Source organism: Tachysurus fulvidraco, chromosome 3 (genome assembly GCF_022655615.1).
Source record: "Tachysurus fulvidraco isolate hzauxx_2018 chromosome 3, HZAU_PFXX_2.0, whole genome shotgun sequence".
NCBI lineage: Eukaryota > Metazoa > Chordata > Actinopteri > Siluriformes > Bagridae > Tachysurus > Tachysurus fulvidraco.
Genome location: NC_062520.1, coordinates 32,015,870 through 32,034,902, shown reverse-complemented (window position 1 = coordinate 32,034,902; position 19,033 = coordinate 32,015,870). Strand labels below are relative to the sequence as shown.

The window sequence follows — 19,033 nt, the reverse complement described above, 5'->3', positions numbered from 1 at the left end:
AATTAAATAATATATATGTCTTATTTAGTCCTTATTTTGTATTTAAAGGCAAAAATTTCCACCCGATTTGCTTATAATACGGTTTTATTATTATAGGTTAATTATTATATAAATACAGAATAGAATTTAATACAAGTTACAATCAAATACAAGACTGTGCCATTATATAAATAATGTATAAACATGCATTATTACAAAAAATGGGTATCAAAAAAAGATGAAAATACAACAAAGTGAAGTATAGTATATACTGTAGTATAGTATAAGAAAAACTTTAACAACTACACAATTTACATAAATCAACACACCATGTTTGTTTGCTTGTTGTTTTCATTTCCCACATTCAACACTTCTATAAAAAAAGACATTCCAACAACACATGAAGTTTGAGTAACATTCAGGGAAATTCGCTTGAGCTATGTAAATAAGTGTGGGGAAAGGAATTGTGCTTGTGGTTTTGGCTTTCGTGAAATCCCTGTGGGATCTAATAAAATGACTCGTACTTCATTCCTAAGTTTGAGATCATGCTGACTTGAATAATATTGGGTCTGTAACCTTACACGTATAGTTAAGTGTAATAGATGGCACATTGTAGCCAAAACAATTTCCAAGTCGTTTTTGGCAATTTCATGAACAGCAATGTAAAGCAATATTCCATTTTGTGAGCATTACAAAAGATTAAAATATGAGTATGATGTGTTAATCTTTAGCTAAAAGCAGGGATATTTATGTAATTTATATACAAAATATAAAATAAAAGTCCATTCAGGCACCACCATTGCGTGCGTCCACACTAGCGCTCTGTGAATACACAGAGGATGTGGCCCGGTTCATGTAGCTCTTCACACACCACATTTGGGCACATGGTGTCTGGTGGAGGAGTCTGGTGAGTTGCTTCCTGAACCTCTGCCCTACAAACACATAGAGGAAAGGATTGAGGCAGCTGTGAAAATATGCAATTGCTTCAGTGACTTGCAACATCATCTGGATCCTTTTGCTGAGTTCACACCCTGGAGGAAGGATTCTCTTCAGTTCGAGTGCTTTGAGCAACGCTGCAATGTTGTATGGCATCCAGCAGCAGAAGAAGACGATTATAACCACAACAACAAGACGTACGGCCAGTTTCTTAGAAGTACGAAGGGTTCGAAGCCTCCAGAGCACCATCGAATAGCAAAATCCCACAATAACCAGCGGAATTAATAGACCTAAAATGTTCATTTTAAAGAAAGCTGCAACTCTCATCTCATTGTGACCTCCATTTTTCGGATAAGCGTTGCACACTTTTTCTGTCCCGTAAGTTTCGGCTCCAAGGTACAGTAGCTCGGGAAATGATGCTATAATGGCTAGAATCCAGATGACCACACTAGCTAAAATCCCATAAGCCTTTGTGCGGATTTTCAAGGCACACACAGAATGGACGATCGCCAAGTATCTGTCGATGCTCATCAACACGATAAAGAAAATTCCTGCGTAAAATCCGATGTAGTACACGCCGAGGACCAGCCCACACATGAAATTACCAAAGACCCAGGTATCTCTGGCGTAGTGAGCCATGAAGGGGAGAGTGAAGATGAGAAGAAGGTCAGCGATGGCCAGGTTCAGGAGAGACACATCAGTCATGCTTTTCATCTGAGCTCCTCTCAGGATCACCCACAACACCAGCAAGTTGCCCAGGAAGCCGACCACGAAGTACAGCGAGTAGAGAACCGGGAGTAAACGACTTGCATGGGATCCGAATTCACATGGTTCAAAAGGAATAAAAGAGTAATCATAGTCTGTTGTTGTGCTGAAAATAAAATAAGGAGAGAGTCACTGTATGAGAGTTACAGGAGAACTGTGCACATTTCAGATCTTAGACACATTAAATCACTGAAATCGTATGTTGTCGTGCTGAAAACAGAAATGATCGAGATGATGGAATTACTGACGTGAAGCTAATCAAGAAAAATCTGCCAATCTCAAAGGTGTAAACCACACACAGGTAATTTACATAATCTGAACAAAACTGCATCCCAAATAACATACTGCACCTCACACATTTACTCTGTGCATGTATTCTACGGTCTGGTGCACAAATTTTTGAAGGCTAGTATTGTATAGTGCAGTATTAAAGGGAACACTAACGGTTTTTACTAAACGAAAAGTTTTATTGCTTGAGAGTTGTTGGTAGATGGCAATGTCAAACATACATGATGCAATGATGCTTTAACAGGATACGGTTACATTGAAAATGTTGAAACACAAAATGAGCAAATCTGCTGGTTATTTTGCAGGAACGTTTAGCTAAGTAAAACACACCCAGCTTCAGCTACAGTACATTAAACGGCAGTAAATAACAGCAGATTATCGTAGAGTAATAACAGAGTACAATAGGATATCTGAGTAGAACATCTTTCTGCTACATCCTTTTCAGAATATTTTATCAGATGAACACAGGAATCATGTTGAAAACCATGGAGACTTTACAGCTAATTCTACAAATTAGCTCTGTATTAAACTTTCATAAAGCTGAAGTGGACGTTAGTCATTTACTGTGTCTTATAATTAAGATTAGAGAATGATTATGGGTTAAGTTTTTGATATAAAGTTTATGATATAAAGTCAACAGTGTTGGTAGAATTCAGTAGAATCTTCTTTACTTTATTGGGACAAAAATGTACATTTATATTTATATCTACATTATGGGTTGAAAGCTATCATGGAGGTTTTATACGAAAATAAAGGGAACAGAAGCACTGAAGACCATTTGACTGAATTTAATATGTGGAATACATGGTCTCACCTGAGGGTCGTGTCCAAAAGGCCACTGCTGTTGCTCCACATGTTTGCCATGTCACATCAAACACTAAACAGTTTCCCTGCAGTTAAAAATACCCTCGAGAAAAAGGAAAAGATACGAATCTTTAATGCTGGTAAAAACACCCCAGGTTTCTATGGCACTTGGAAAGTCAGCTGAAAATCTGAGTCAGTCACTTGCTGAACTGCAACGGCTGAGTCTGCAAAAATGTTAGCTGTGAAAAGGGACGAGAGACAATGCAGAGATCAAGAACAATGCATACAGCGTTTAAGAACAACAACACGACAGCAATTAACATTTACAGTGCAGAATACAGTGCTAATTATTCAAACAGCCCTACAACATCAGGGCCAACACTTCCACCATACTGTACTGTATACTCACAAACTACAGTCCTTAAAATGAGTCCTTTCAGGTTCTAAGTCAAAGTGAAATAAAATGCTGATGTTTGCTGTTTCTGGTTTTCACACTTCTGTTTTAATGACGAGTACGGAGCTTCGAGGAGTCGTGCATGTGGTTTAGCCACCTGGTAGCTAATACTTAGCTCACTGACTTCTGATAAAACTTGTGCTAATAAGGAAAGAGCCAACATTAGAAACTTTGTTTGAAACTATGCAAAATAATAGAAAGTATTGCCTTAAATCTGCCAGGGCGTAGGTGGTTTTATTATTAATATAGCTAATGCTTTGTGGTTTCTTTATAATGCAACAAGCTGCATTTTTATAACACCTTTTTTTGTGTTTGTTTTCAAGAGAAAGTGAAACTTCATTAAGCTTCAAAACGAATACATGCATAAAAATACACAAAACGAACCTTTAACACAGTAACATATTAAAACTCGGTTCTCAACCACGTTGCAAATCATCTTCTTGTAACATCACTGTAATTTAAGTCGTTCATAATATATATGTCATAGTCAGTTATATTAGTTATAGTTCTAATAACAGACTTTAGACTTTAAACAAATTATTCTCCATTTTATTTCCCCTCAAACTTTTGACCAAACATATTTTTTCTGTTGTTTCTGTTTTCGACTGTATCTTGATGTAAGTGAGTAAATGTTCCTCTGCACTTCAAAAAAAAAAACCTGCTTTGTTCACTCAGTTCATTACCTTGTTCACGCAAATGTGATTCGTATCGCACTCTCCAAACTGGCTGAACTTTTCCGTCAGAATCGAATTTTTCTCTCCACACCATTTTCCTTCTCTTTAAGGCCAACCTTAAAAATATTTTGGTTTGCAGTAACAGTAAAAAAAAAAAGAAAGGGTCGGTAGGTAGGTCTATATTTTTTTTTTCAAGTTTCAATATAAAAAAAAAGTACAATTTTGGTGATGGTGATTACGTAGGTATGACTAAACAAATTAGCATATCGTCACTGACTGGGTCTTCAACCCGTGCCTTCGGGCGCATCATTGGAAACCTTATTTTGATGATTATTTTAGATGTATTATGGCGCCCGAACCCGTTAATATTATTTTATTGCTTTTGTATTAGTTGTTTGAAGAGTAAAAAAAAAAGGTCGGTCTTATAACGCAAATTTACAACCGGCAAGTCGGTCGGACTTAAAGCAAAAAAAATAATAATAATTGAGTTGGACCTAAATTGACAGCGTCTGTCGGGTTACGGCAAACATGAATATTTTAAATATCGCCTGATGCTAAATTATTGAAAATAACAAAGCATTTATTTATTTATTTATTTATTTATAACATAGCACTTTGTTGCCAACTTTCTCCAACTCTAAGCTATTCAATCAAAGTCTAGCAAAAGACCATTAAATCTGGTGCGACTAGATGAAGAAAAGTATCCAAACCTCGAAATGAGGCCCAGTACAGTACACAGTCATTTGAGAAATCTATATTAACACCATCTGCCAAAGGTTTCTCCAGCAAACAGAATCTATACTATTGACATAATGCACAGTAATTTAACTCATTTCACTTAATTGCACAGTTGCACCACTGGCAGAAGTTTCCAAAACATCCTTTTCGTAATTTGCAGTTATTCAAAATAAAAATAAATAAAATAAGAAGAATAAGAAGACGAAAACATTGTTAAATATTTTCTTAGATTAAAAAGAAAAATAACCAACATGACAGATATCACACAATGTTAAAATCATGTTTAAAACAATACAATCTATTCGATTTAGCTGAAGAGATGAAATTCTCAGGTATGTGCCAATGTGTACCGCCTAATGTTTCCAGCCTTCATCCTCAACTTTGGGTATGACCTGAATCATCATGAGGTTCTGCATGGTTTTAATCTAATACATCATTCTCTGTACAATTATAATCACTTCCAAGAAAGAACTATTCCTCGGTAGCGATGCTCCGATTGATCGGCCACCGATCGTGATCGGCCGATATTGGTTATAAAATAGCTTGATCGGCGAACCCCAGAAGCGCCGATCAAAAAAGCCGATCTCGTGACGTAAATTACTCACGCGACTTTTTCACACGTGCGTGCACGGCACACAGGTAAACCACAGCAGAGCGGAGCTTACCAGCGGCAACATGAGTTCTCCCGTCTGGAAGTTTTTCAAAGTGTCCTATAAAGACGTAAAGTTAACCAATTGCGATGTTTGTCGTGCTGAAATCCCTCTAGGTGGAAACGGCATTTTAATACCACTAACATGATGATTAACATGATGATCTTAGAACTCGCCATACAACTGAATATGCCGAGTATAAGAAACTAAACCAGCCGAAGCCAACATCCCCCACATCCCTCAACCGGCTGACCTTGTCGCATGCTAAGCTGCCTCGATCCACGATACAACCCCCCAGGCAGGAAATACCGAACTGATGTGTGTCTCCCCACGCTGGACCAAACAGTGAACACAAACATTGACAGGCTTCTGAAGGATAGTGTATAAGCTTCACAAAAAAAATTTGAAATAAATTTAATATAAATATATTTTATATTTATAAAATTTTATAAATTTAGTAAATGTATTAAATATTTTATTTACATTTTACAAGTAGCCTGGGCCTATGTAACCTCATACCATCCCAAGTTCATCTGGTTGGTGACTATCTGCTTGGCCTCCTGGTTTCTCTGCCTTGGCATTGGCTTACAGTAGCTTTCATTATTTTATTTTTTGGATCTGATGCAGTTGGTTCCTCAACTACATCAGACATTCATAATAATAACAGAAAAAAACACTTGCCATAGTTTTGTCCTTTGTGGCAGTAGCCAATTTTGGTGTAACACTTTTTACATTTTGCTGCCAATTAATGTAATTGGTGTATTGAGAGGCTACATCCCATTAAGCTGATCTGATGTGTGTTGGTCTGCCTGACCCCTATTAGTTTGGAATAATTTTAAGCTACTCTGCCTTATTTGGGAAAGATGGCCTACAGAAGACTTAAGTTCTCATTTTCTAAAATTAACACTTGGTGGTTCTTCAAGATCTTGACTGTAGCCTATTTCTACAGTTTTTTTTTTCTCAATACAGTTCATTTAGAGTTAATTTCATTTCCAATAATGGTGCAAACTCTGCTAGATTATAGATAAAAGATTCCCATTCCCCTGCCATTCTGTGATCGGCAATAGGCAGATCATGATCTTGGTGATCGGTGATCGGCCCCAAAAATGCTGATCGGAGCATCTCTATTCCTCGGGATTACAATTCGTTTAGTGTTAAGTTTTGAAATCGATCGTGAGTAACCATGAGTCTGACCACGTCCTTCACTCTGTGAAGGATGTGGTAGCCTAGTGGTTAAGACCTTGATCTACTGATTGGAAGGTTACAAGCTCAAATCCCAGGTCCACCAAGATTATAATTGCTGGGCTGCCGAGAAAAGCCCTTAACCCTCAATTGCTCAGTTTTATAAAATCTAGATATTTCAGTATAAACTCTTCTTTGCCTTTACATCTCCTCCACCATCTAACAGCATTAGTCATATTTTTCTCTGTATTAAAAAACCTAACTTCTTTTTTCAAAAGAATAAGAACTCCTCCTACTTTGTTTGTCCCCACTGTCATCTCTGTCCCTACCAGAGTCTTCAGCTGTATTGGGTTCAGTCCAGTTTTTTTATCAGCATGCATGTCAGTTGGTTTGTCTTAGCGGTCTCTTTACTGTCGTTTTTCTTTTCGCTGCAGTCTAACAAAATCACAGCTGTTCCTCTTGGACTCTTATGCAACCGACAGCTTTGTCAGCGTATAACAGACGAAGGCGTTTTACTCTACGCTACAGTATAGACTTCAAATCTTTATCATACTTGCAAGAAAAGGACTGCGAGAAAACAAGAGCAAAAAGGGTGTAAAACTCGCCTTTCGCACAATGAATCCACCCACTCATGCGCACAGAGTGTTTGGGCGAAGCTCGTGTGAAGAACATTTTATAGCTGTTACAAAGCAAAAAATAACAGGAACTGATACAATATAGCCCGACATTAAATCTAAACAGAAATATAAACGATAAGAAGCATGTTGGCATATACACAAGCTTCCTCTTTTCACAAGGGTTGTAAAATTAAAAAAGAGGAAATAGTAACTCAAACATAAACACTAATGTTGAAACTTTTTTTTTTAGTACGTGCCAATAGAGCTGCGTTTGCAGTTCTGAGTAAAAGTATCTGCTGAATCGACCTCCTCCTTCTTGTTCATGAGGTCGAGAGTACTCTTACAACCTCTTAGAGGCATTTTTCTGTACTATTATCTCAATTATGCATCACGAGTTCTCTATTTCACAATATTTTCTGTTTTCAAAAAAAAATAAGTTTTTTTATTTTCTGAAATAGCAGGCGCACCCTAACATTTCATCACTCTCATATATTTGGTGTTAATGGGTGTAGGGGATGGTGGTGGATGTTTAGTGGAGGCTTAGTGGTTAGCACCTTTGCCTCTTACCTTCAAGGGTGGGTGTTGGATTTTAATCTACGCCATTTTTTGCAGAGTCTATGTTCTCGTCATGTTCAGGGGGTTTCCGCAAGATACCGTTATCTCCCCCTGTATAAAGACAAAGTCTCTTACATAATGTGTTAATAAGATGCTTTGGCACCTCGTCCAGGGTGTTACCTGCTTCTGTACCCTGTGTCCTACGGTATGGTGTAGGTTCTTTCTGACCATGTATCAGATAAGAACAAAAACTATGGATGGAAATTCAGAAGTGATTATATCCTTTTTCCAAACTATCTTGCAAGCTGGCAACAATTTAGGCAGCAATTTCACTTCCTTGATGCTATATTTGCCTTATCAAGTGACAGATACTAATTTGGAAATGATCTACAGTAGCACTGACGAACCTAAGGCTAGATAGACCGATGTTCTTGATTGATACTGAAGTGGAGATCAGGTGGAAAATACAGTCAAAATCTAAACTGTAAGCCAAACTCAGGACCAAAAACAGAACCCTGGAGCTGTAATGCAATAACAATACCGCAGTCTATTGTTAAAGTAAAAACTGAAACATTCATCCTGATGATGTACATCATGTATGTCTTTTGAAATCATGGTCTCAAGAAAATATCTTTTCAACAATGAATCTGTGTTCGTCGTGTTCTTCCTGTTTTGCCGCACAGCACAATAAGATCTCAGGTTTTTATATGACACATATTAGTCTTCAACCAAAGTTGACCAAAGTTCTGTACAGAAGAATATATACACATAAAATACACAACTCATACAAGACATAAAAACAAGAAAACATACAAAATCAGGTGTTAAAAGCCAAGGAAAAAAGGTGGGTTTAAGAAGCAACTTAAAAGAAGACAATGTAGAGGCCTGTCTAATGGGCAGGGGCAGATCCTTCCACATTTTAGGAGCTATTACAGCGAAGGCACATCCCCTCTAAGCTTCCGTTTAGTTTTGGGCGCATTCAGGAGCAGGTTGATCAGCTGACCTGAGAGAACGGGTGGGTCTATAAGGGTGTAGCAGCTCAGAAATGTAGGGTGGGGCAAGACCACTTAAAGATTTAAAAACAAATAAGAGAATTTTAAAATGCATCCTAAAATGTTTGGGCAGCCAATGGAGTGACGCTAAAATAGGGGAAATGTGCTCGTATTTGCGCGGCCAGTTAACAGACGTGCTGCAGACGAGCAACAGAAGACCCACTGACCCCCACATACAGTGCGTTACAGTAATCCAACCCAAGTGGTTACAAAGGCATGAATTACTGTCTCAAAGTGATGCCTCAAAAGAAATGGCTTTACTTTGGCCAGCTGCCTCAATTGAAAAAATCTTGATTTAACAACTGCCCTGATCTGACAGTCAAGCTTAAGGTCAGCGTCGATTTTAACCCCTAGATTAGTTATGGTTTGTTTGTTGTACTGGGCCAAGGCCCCCAAATCAGCCGAAGGAGTCCCAGTGGTGCCACCAAAAACCATCATCTCTGTCTTTTTTTCATTAAAACGCAAAAAATTAAGAGACATCCAGGGCTGGATATCAGCAAGACACTCGAGTAACGGTCTGACAGTGTCGTTCTTTTTAAGAGGCACATAAATCTGGCTGAAATCTGAAATTTCCAGACCAGGTTATTTAATCAGAGGTTGCACGACTGCATGTTTAAAATTGTTTGGAACCACACCTGAAGACAGACTGCTATTAACCACTGCAAGAACAGACGGCCCTACAGTAGGAAAGACCTCTTTAAAATTCCGAGGAGGAACAGCATCATGTGGAGAACCTGAGGGCTTCAACTGATCAACAGTCTCCTGTAACACAGACAAGGTCACAGGCACAAACCTGTCAAAAACAGCAGAACAGAGGACAGGGACTGAGGGATCATAAGCAGAAGGAGAAATAAGAGCTCTAGTGGAAGTGACCTTATCAATAATAAAGTGCAGAAAGTTTTCACAAACAGCAGCGGTGGCATCGATACAGACAGTTTGTGGAGCATTAAGAACTGAATCAATGGTATTGAACCAAACACGAGGCTTGTTACAGTTTGACAAAATAATTTCAGATAAATATTTTCTTTTAGCATTTTTCACAATTGTCTGATAATGATGCCAGCAGTCCCTTAGCATTTGAAGTGATACATGCAGCCTGTCCTTTTCCACTTGCGCTCAGCTCTGCGACACTCGCGTCTGGCAGCACGAGCCGTGTTATTCAGCCATGGCTCAGATTTAGTTTTAGGCTGCCAAATTTTCAATGGAGCCACGGTATCTATGGCAGTTTGGCAGGTAGAGCGCAACCATGAGCTACTGTAAGCTCATCTGAATCATCACATATAGTCTCCGGTATAGCACAGTTCTGATTAAAAACGGACGAGAACTGAACAGCAGTGGAAGGGTTAATGATGCGACAGGCCCGGGGAGCAGCACGAGATTCAACCGTATTGCAGGCATGAGTGAAAAAACTGCGTCATAGATCTCTAGGTTAAGAAAAGGCAAACCATACGATAGTACAAGATCGAGTGGGACCACACACATGCTGCACGAGATTAAAAGAGTCAATGACGTATAAAAAGTCCTTAGCCATCTGGTTATCAGGACAACACACATGAACATGGTCGTATTTAGGCATAATTTGAGCCAGGAACACAGAGAAAAGTCCTTATTGTATTTGGGAGGCTGACAGACAACTGCACATAACAGTGTGTGAGAACAACCCAGCTCAAATAAACTCAGTTCAAAACTGCTAAACGGGGAGGATAGCGAAAGCTGTTTGCAATTAAAGACATTCTTATAAACAGTCGCTATTCCTCCACCTCGTCCCGACATTGGCTGTGAATTAAAATAGCAGCAATCATGCGGTAAGAGTTCAGAAAGAGCGCTGGTCTCACCAACCCTCAGCCATGTCTCAGTCACACAGAGAAAATCCAATCCCTGGAACGTGAAAAAATCCTTTAGGACAAAAGTTTTGTTTGCTAGCGATCTAGCATTTACTGTACAAGGCCAATCCTAACAGGGGCCGGCGGGTCTGTTGTGCTGAACGTCCGTGGATCTCGACACAGAGGCCGCAAGTCTTGCAGATTTACCCCACACAAACGGGGTCAAAGAAAGCACGGGGGACGGGGCTGGAGCGCCTTATCCGAGGTACAGGTACCAACCAGGAATCGACAGGGTCCAACAGTCACCAAGAAATACTGAGACGAGGCACCGCTCTGAATTCCCTCCAGGAGGCCATGGAAAAGTGTGACAAGAAGGCCTTCACCCTCACCATCCAACCGCTGAGTTCACCTCGGCGACGATAGCGTTTACCCCGGGATTATGAGGCCGGAAGTCGGCAGAGATAAGCTGGAATCCCCGATAGAAGCGGGGGTAATGTCTTATGTCCGCCATAATCAAATTTGACAAAATCTTTTGCACGGAGTCTGAGATCCAGTAATGATTGGCGATCATACACCAATAGAGTATTGACACCTTGAACAATATGTGACACAAACAACATAAACATACACAGCGTTAGCAGAAACAGACGGCGAGCCACACACTGGCGCCATCTTGGATGCTACAGCGGCTTTACTTTCCATCGTTGTTCTGTACTCTAAAACCTCTATGACAAAGAAATTAAAGGGCAACTGAAGATCCCCAGAAAGCAGGCTCACCGAGGAAAGAACAAAGACTTCTACGAAAAATCTTCAGAAAGACTTCAGTATTTCACCCACAAACCCTCACTGGATGCAAGAAAATTTGGTTAACCAGCTCATCAACGGTTAGACTTGTTTTGATGGACAAAGAACTTAGCCATCCTCCACTCCACTCAATGTATGTCACTCCAAATGAGGAAACCGGAGTACCCGGGGGGGGAAACCCCCGAGGCACGGGGAGAACCTGCAAACTCCACACACACAAGGCGGAGGTGGGACTCGAACCCCCAACCCTGGAGGTGTGAGGCGTACGTGCTATAACCACGGAAAAGTCATGAGAAAAAAAATGAGCTTAGTAAAACTTTATATTAGTAATTACACTAAAAGTAATCACTCTACACAAAATAACTATAAAGTGTGTAACTTCTGATAGTAAACGGCTCCACAGCAACAGCAGTGAATTACACAAACCTTTTTGCTTTTCTCAGCTTGAGAGTTAGCTTCACGTTTCAGCATTTATAAAATCAACCAAAGATGGTGCGAGCATCCACTTAGGCTGAGGGTTAATATCCCAGTTCTAATCATTTATGTGATATACTAATTCAAGTGTGTGTATGTGTGTAGTGTGTATGTGTGTGTAGTGTGTGTATGTGTGTAGTGTGTATGTGTGTGTAGTGTGTACATATTATATATAATAATATAAATCATCATATAAAATAAACCAACAGCAATACTACTGTAGCGCTCCTTACCTTCTTTTCCCTCAGTGTAGTAAGGAGCAGCACCAGGTTCAATGTTCTAATGCTGAATTTGAGCTGAATAACAGGATATAAACAAATGTTAGATACTGTGGGCCCACACACTCTCACACACACACAACACACACACTCTCTCTCACTCTCTCTCTCTCTCACACACACACACAACACACACACACACTCTCTCTCTCTCTCTCTCACACACACACACACACACACACACACACACACACACACACACACACACACACACACACACACACACAGTCCTCGTACTGATCCCCGCCCTGCACCGTCACATGTAGCAGATGTAGGTTCCACTCCAGCAGAGCCAGAGGAATCTGAGGAATCTGTTCTCCCTCTGGACTACTGTATCACTAAGGAGCACTCTCAGTTCTGTCCGTCTGTCCGGGTCGTACCCCAGGGGTTCTAGGGTTTCATCTTTAGGGGTTTTAGCCCTCAGTGAGAATTTAAAACAAGTTTTATATTATATATTATATGACTACATAGTAAGCCAAAAGTTATGGTATTATTTAAAATGGCAAATGTGGACACCAAAATGTTATGCATGATGTAATGATGTCAGTCTTGAATCAGATCAGTTCATGTGTGTGTGTATTCTCTACAAACAGTGTGTCCAATGAATGACGTCATTAATGAACTAATATTCACAAAGACCAGATCAATAAATGTTATTTTTATTTAGTATTGTATGGATTGTTTGCATTAATATTTTGTTTGTGCTACAACTCTGGTAATAAGAATAGCTTTACGTTTACGTAAGATTAACGTTATAGATAAACGCCCCCAGCTCTGACTGCGCGTGCACGCTGCGCGTTCCTGTGCTTCTCCGTTCAAATAAAGCAGACAGCTGATGACGTACTTTTGAAAAACTTCAGCGCACGCGCGTAAAAGCAAAGTAAAAAAAATCGCTCTTGGATCAAACTAATAAATAATTTACTTTCCCATCGACGACATGTCCTGCATTTTAACGTCATTTTATATTTTATTTTTGAAAGAAAACATTATACTGAAAGCTTTGGGGTGGGTGAGATGACAGACAGGGGGGTGGAGCCACCCTAAAAAAGGGCTAGAACCTCCTCTGTCTTACTCCTATAGCTAAAAGTTTGTTCCAGTCCATGTACTGTACAATAGTCTATTTTACTATCAGTCGTGTTTTTTTTCTCTTCGAGGTCAATCCATGAAAATAAAAGTAACCTAAGTTGTAGGGCAAAAGCACATATTCCACATGTAAACCCCCAACAACAATGGGGTTCTTAAAGACATAAGCACACATATTCTCTATATTCTCTATATTCTCTATATTCTCTATATTCTCTATATTCTGTACAGAAAGTGTTAACCTTAAAAAAACAAATGAAGAAACCACTACATCCTAGAATGTAATACTAGAGGGTTACACTACTACTACTACTACTACTAATAATAATAAAAACAATAATAACAATTATTATTATTATTATTATTATTATTATTATTATTATTATTATTATTATTATTATTATTATTATTATTCATTAATTCATCTTCTACCGCTTATCCGAACTTCTCGGGTCACGGGGAGCCTGTGCCTATCTCAGGCGTCATCGGGCATCGAGGCAGGATACACCCTGGACGGAGTGCCAACCCATCACAGGGCACACACACTCTCTCATTCACACACACACACACACACACACACACACACACACACTACAGACAATTTTCCAGAGATGCCAATCAACCTACCATGCATGTCTTTGGACCGGGGGAAGAAACCGGAGTACCCGGAGGAAACCCCCAAGGCACGGGGAGAACATGCAAACTCCACACACACAAGGTGGAGGTGGGAATCGAACCCCCGACCCTGGAGGTGTATATTATTATTATTATTATTATTATTATTATTATTATTATTATTATTATTATTATTATTATACTAATACTACTACTATTAATAAAAATACTACTACTAATAATAATAGTAATAATAATAGTAATAATAATAACACTAGTTATAAAAATATAATAATAATAATAATAATAATAATAATAATATATACAATAGATACATATGTGTTTAAAATATATTTGATTGGACAAAGACAATAAATGTTTGTCTATACACTTTTATTTACCAAAAAGTGGAGTGTTAAACATTCAGAAGTTCTACATTTTATACATTCGTATACATTCTGATAAATTGGAGTAATACCCTTGTGGACACATTTTGTACTTTTACCTAGAAGCCATAATATGATATGAAATAGTTCATGTTTATATGTTGTGAATATCTCGGGATTCACTAGATGGCACATCAGAGCCAAAAATATACAGACGTGTCTGAAGCGTCTATTTCATATGCAGCAATTGTGTATGGGTAACATGCAAGGTGCCTAGCAAGCCGATTTAGAACATGCATACACAGGACTGACATTTAATTCGACGTCACATGTCTCGCTTGATGCTTCTCCCTCAGTTTAAATGGTTTTCTGTGTTCCAGAGTTTTTCTTTGTATTTTCTGTCTAGTTACGTTGTTCTTGAGCTCATGTATAGGACACAACTCTATAGGCTTGTACTTTCTGAGTATACAAATGACATATAGATAAAAGCAAATATTAAGTAAGCTTAAATCTAAAAAACAATTTCAGTCCAGTTACGTATACTTTAAATAGTTCATACGCTAAACCCTTACACTATAAAGGCCAAAAGGATGTGCGCACTTAACCAGTAAACATCTAAATTTGGGTCTTTCTTAATTCTTCGTGACAAGAGTGCAAAAATGACCCAATATAGAAGTGCGCACTTAACCAGTAACATCCATATTTGGGTCTTTCTTCAAGTTTCAAGTTAAAGTTCTTGCACTCTTGCCACAAAGAATTAAGAGCCATTAACATGCCTTTGTTTAGCATTTATTTTAAAGACTGCATTTCAGGATTTCTCATTTGGCATCGGCGTCTGTTGTCTTTCAGCGATAATGCTTATATGTAAATGGGGTTCATGTTACAAAATCTAAAAATGTCTTTCTCCACCCGGAGAAAGAATCACAAACAGAACCTCTGTAATGGTTTTGGAAGGGGATATTCAAGAAGTACTGTACATGGTGATGTTAAAGTCAAATGTCTACATTCACACATTTTAGCCATATAGTTTACAGATACAATAAGATCCCCTCAGCAAAAAAAAAAAGAAACTTACAGTTTATTATCCCTTTTTTTTTTTAAATCTGTACTTACCTAAAAGCAGGGAATATATAAGCGTAGATATATATATAAGGATATATAAGTACGTTTAAGTAGATTTATTTGTTGAATAAAATTTCATGTGCCTACAGCATTCATGCCAACAAAGCGTTCATCCACACTTATGGTACGGGAATTCACTGAGCTGGCAGCCTGGGTCATGTAGACTTTCACACACTGCATATGGATGCATGGGGTCTGGTTCAGGAGCCTGCAGAGTTGCCTTCTGAACTTTTCCCCCACGAACACGTAGAGGAAAGGATTGAGGCAGCTGTGCATGTACGCTAAGGCTTCGGTGGCTTGCAGCGATAGTTGAATCCTGTTGCTATCCACACAAGATGGATTCAGGATATGCATCAGCTCCAGTGCTTTGATGAGTGCTGCAATGTTGTATGGCGTCCAACAGCAGAAGAAGACCACCATGACTACGATAACAAGACGAACGGCCAGTTTCTTGGAAGAGCGTAGGGTCTGAAGCCTCCGGAGCACCATCGAGTAGCAAAATCCCACAATAATCAATGGAATTAGCAGACCCAAAATGTTCATTTTGAGGAAAGCTGACGTTCTAACATTATTGTGTTCGCTATTTTTCGGATAAGCATTACAAACTGGCTTTGTCCCATTTTCGAGTCCAAGATGCAGAAGCTCAGGAAATGATGATGCTATAGCTAGACTCCAGATGCTCACACTAGCTAAAATCCCAAAAGTTTTTGATCGGATTCTCAAGGCAAACACGGCATGGACGATCGCCAAGTATCTGTCGATGCTCATCAGCACGATAAAAAAAATTCCTGCGTAAAATCCGATGTAGTACACGCCGAGGACCAGCCAGCACATGGCATTACCAAAGACCCAGGTATCTCTAGCATGGTGAGCCAGGAAGGGGAGAGTGAAGATTAGTAGAAGGTCAGCGATGGCCAGGTTCAGGAGAGACACATCAGTCATGCTTTTTATCTGAGCTCCTCTCAGGATCACCCACAACACCAGCATGTTGCCCAGGAAGCCGACCACGAAGAACAGCGAGTAGAGAACCGGGAGAAAATGTTTTCCAGCTTTGTTGTAAATACATGGTCCTGGCAGATCATAGTCGATCGTGTTATAATCATATGGTGCGCTGTAAAAGGGTAAGAAAAGAGTTATTACAAGAGATCCTCAGCACATGATGTGTGGTATTCAGAGAAGCGCAATGTGGATATAATACTGAAATTATACAGCTTTAGATCTCATATACATAACTGTGTTTATGACATTTATGTGCTATTTGAACGCTGTGGTGAAGTATGATAAAAATCGAGGCGTGTCTCAGCTACTGGGGTTTCTTACTAACTCAAGTAAGGAGCAATATCAAGGTCAAAGGAACTGTTCGATATTTTAGTGTATAGACAATGTCATACTAAAATGTATGGGTTTTTTTTTGTTGTTGTTGTTGTAAATGCACTTAAACATTTACAGGATGCCAATTGAGTCCAAACTACATACATAAACATGACATTATTATTTATTTATTCATATTATCTGCACTGAAATGAGTCAAAACTGCCCACATCCTGTTCAATGCAATTTCACAAGCTTGATTTAGATTTTGACTAAATGCACACTATTTTCCATTCTACAGAATATATATATATATATATAATATTTTTTATTCTTATATTTTCATTGTTTACTTTTATTTCATTCTTTCATTTTGTGTTTTTTCTAATAAGTGCAATGTCCGTGGAGCGGACCTGACTCACATTTCACTGCTGGTTATATATGCCTTATATAATTGTGTATGTGAGAAATAAAAATCTTGAATCTTGAATGCATAACTATTTTATAATACATTATGCTTAATTTCAGATTACTACTGATATAAGTGACATAAACTTTGGACTTATACCATAACTATTCATTCATTCACTCATTCACTCATTTCCTACGGCTTATCCGAACTTCTCGGGTCACGGGGAGCCTGTGCCTATCTCAGGCGTCATCAGGCATCGAGGCAGGATACACCCTGGACGGAGTGCCAACCCATCACAGGACACACACACTCTCATTCACTCACACACTCACACACTACGGAAAATTTCCCAGAGATGCCAATCAACCTACCATGCATGTCTTTGGACCGGGGGAGGAAACCGGAGTACCCGGAGGAAACCCCCCAGGCACGGGGAGAACATGCAAACTCCACACACACAAGGCGGAGGTGGGAATCGAACCCTCGACCCCGGAGGTGTGAAGCAAAACGTGCTAACCACTAAGCGACCATGCCCCCCCCCCCCACCATAACTACAAATTCAAATTTTTAAACAAAAATAATAACTGCAACTACTGAGGATTATTTGACATTTGGGTGTTAGCTTGCTAAAAACAAAACAAACTTACAATTATTTAAAAAAAAAAAGTTCATTTAAAGTTTCAAAGATGCTTTTAGAATATTTAATAAACAATAAATAAATCTAAAAATAAGACTAAAAAATATAAGTATATAATATGGAATAAAACGTTTCTTCTAACACATTTCACAGGACAATGTTTTTTCCTTCTTACCTTGAAAATCATTGAAAAATTGGTAAAAGGTTTGAAATCCAATGTTTAATCATTAAAGCATTAGAAATGACTTTTGAATGCAACCAGCGCTGCAGCTAAACCACATAAACCACATTCAGTTCTGTGCCTTCTTTCTTTCTTCTTTTTTTTAAACGAAGGATATATATTTATATATATATATATATTCACTTCCCCTAAATATATGATGACAAGATTAACATCACATTAATAAGGCTTTAATACAGATAAACACAGTATTTACAGTTCTGTGTTTAATTTATAAATTCTGTATATATTCTGATTAGTGGTCCTTAAAAACACCTTAATTAACAAGCTACCAAATCCCTCAGCATCTCAGAGTAACTGACATTTGATAAAACAATATAAACCACAAAATGCAATAAAATATAAATTTACATGATTTACACCGGAGTAATACCCTTATCTACTTTAAATCTACTGCCTTGGATATTTGTAATTTAACGTGTCCTCACCTGTATGTTTCAATGTCCAGAGAATCATTTGTGATGTTCAACATCATTGCTATTCAGCATTAAAGTCATACTGTGGATAAATGTTCAGAAAAAGAAAAAAAAAGCATGAACCAATCTGAAAAGCCAGGTAAAACACCTGCACTGTTAAATATCAGCTCAAAATATCCAGCAGTATGCTGCTGAAATGCAGTAAATATCATACAAACAGCAAAAAAACACAAAATGTAGTCATAGATCTAATAGTTAGATAGAACAGTTAGTTATTTGGGAGAGCACAGCCACAACATACTTACAGATATGTCTGAAGTTCAAAGCCAAATGAAATATGAGATCATCAAGCTTGTTCTGAAGGCTTTTGGCTTCTGGTTTGCACACTTCTGTTTTTTCTAACGAGTCTGGGGCTACATGGAGATGTTATGACGTTTAGAGTTCATTAGCTTGCCCAGCTAGAAGTTTGGTAATGCTCATGCATGCACCTACTATGTGATCATATACTGAGCTGGCTGAAACTCAGGAAACGTGTGGTAATGCAATGGAAGGTAATATTTATTTTTGTCTAGGTCGAGACAAGCTGAATTTCCCAACATGTCAGTAGCCATGTATAAACTTAGTGGATTAGTCTAACAAAGGACAGATATTAATAAATGCCAGCAGATCAGTTTTAAGTGTCAACACTTAACAGTTACAGGAACATTAACCTTTAGGTTTTCCAGCACTTTTTTTCC

The 19,033-nt window shown here is 38.6% G+C and overlaps 2 protein-coding genes across 10 annotated transcripts; both read right to left on the bottom strand.

Moving 5' to 3' along the window:
- Positions 1–66: 66 nt before the first annotated feature.
- On the bottom strand, positions 67–12,237 carry LOC113662749 (C-C chemokine receptor type 3-like). Of its 9 annotated transcripts, XM_027177833.2 has the most exons (4): positions 6,767–7,057; positions 3,910–4,016; positions 2,783–3,011; positions 67–1,786 (listed from the first exon to the last, which is right to left on the bottom strand). In XM_027177833.2, the coding sequence occupies exons 3-4, from the start codon at positions 2,830–2,832 to the stop codon at positions 766–768; spliced, it is 1,071 nt and encodes a 356-aa protein (XP_027033634.1). In that variant the 5' UTR covers positions 2,833–3,011; positions 3,910–4,016; positions 6,767–7,057; the 3' UTR covers positions 67–765. The 9 variants fall into 9 exon arrangements, with proteins under 9 accessions (XP_027033634.1, XP_027033633.1, XP_027033639.1 ...); XM_027177832.2 differs by lacking the exons at positions 3,910–4,016; positions 6,767–7,057 and adding an exon at positions 12,029–12,237; XM_027177838.2 differs by lacking the exons at positions 3,910–4,016; positions 6,767–7,057 and adding an exon at positions 12,029–12,237 and having other exon boundaries at positions 2,783–2,875.
- Positions 12,238–14,147: 1,910 nt separating this feature from the next.
- Positions 14,148–18,777, bottom strand: LOC113662729 (C-C chemokine receptor type 5-like). Its single transcript, XM_027177803.2, has 3 exons — positions 18,602–18,777; positions 18,309–18,378; positions 14,148–16,390 (listed from the first exon to the last, which is right to left on the bottom strand). Exons 2-3 carry the CDS (start codon positions 18,353–18,355, stop codon positions 15,355–15,357), a joined length of 1,083 nt encoding a protein of 360 aa, XP_027033604.1. The 5' UTR covers positions 18,356–18,378; positions 18,602–18,777; the 3' UTR covers positions 14,148–15,354.
- Positions 18,778–19,033: the final 256 nt, after the last annotated feature.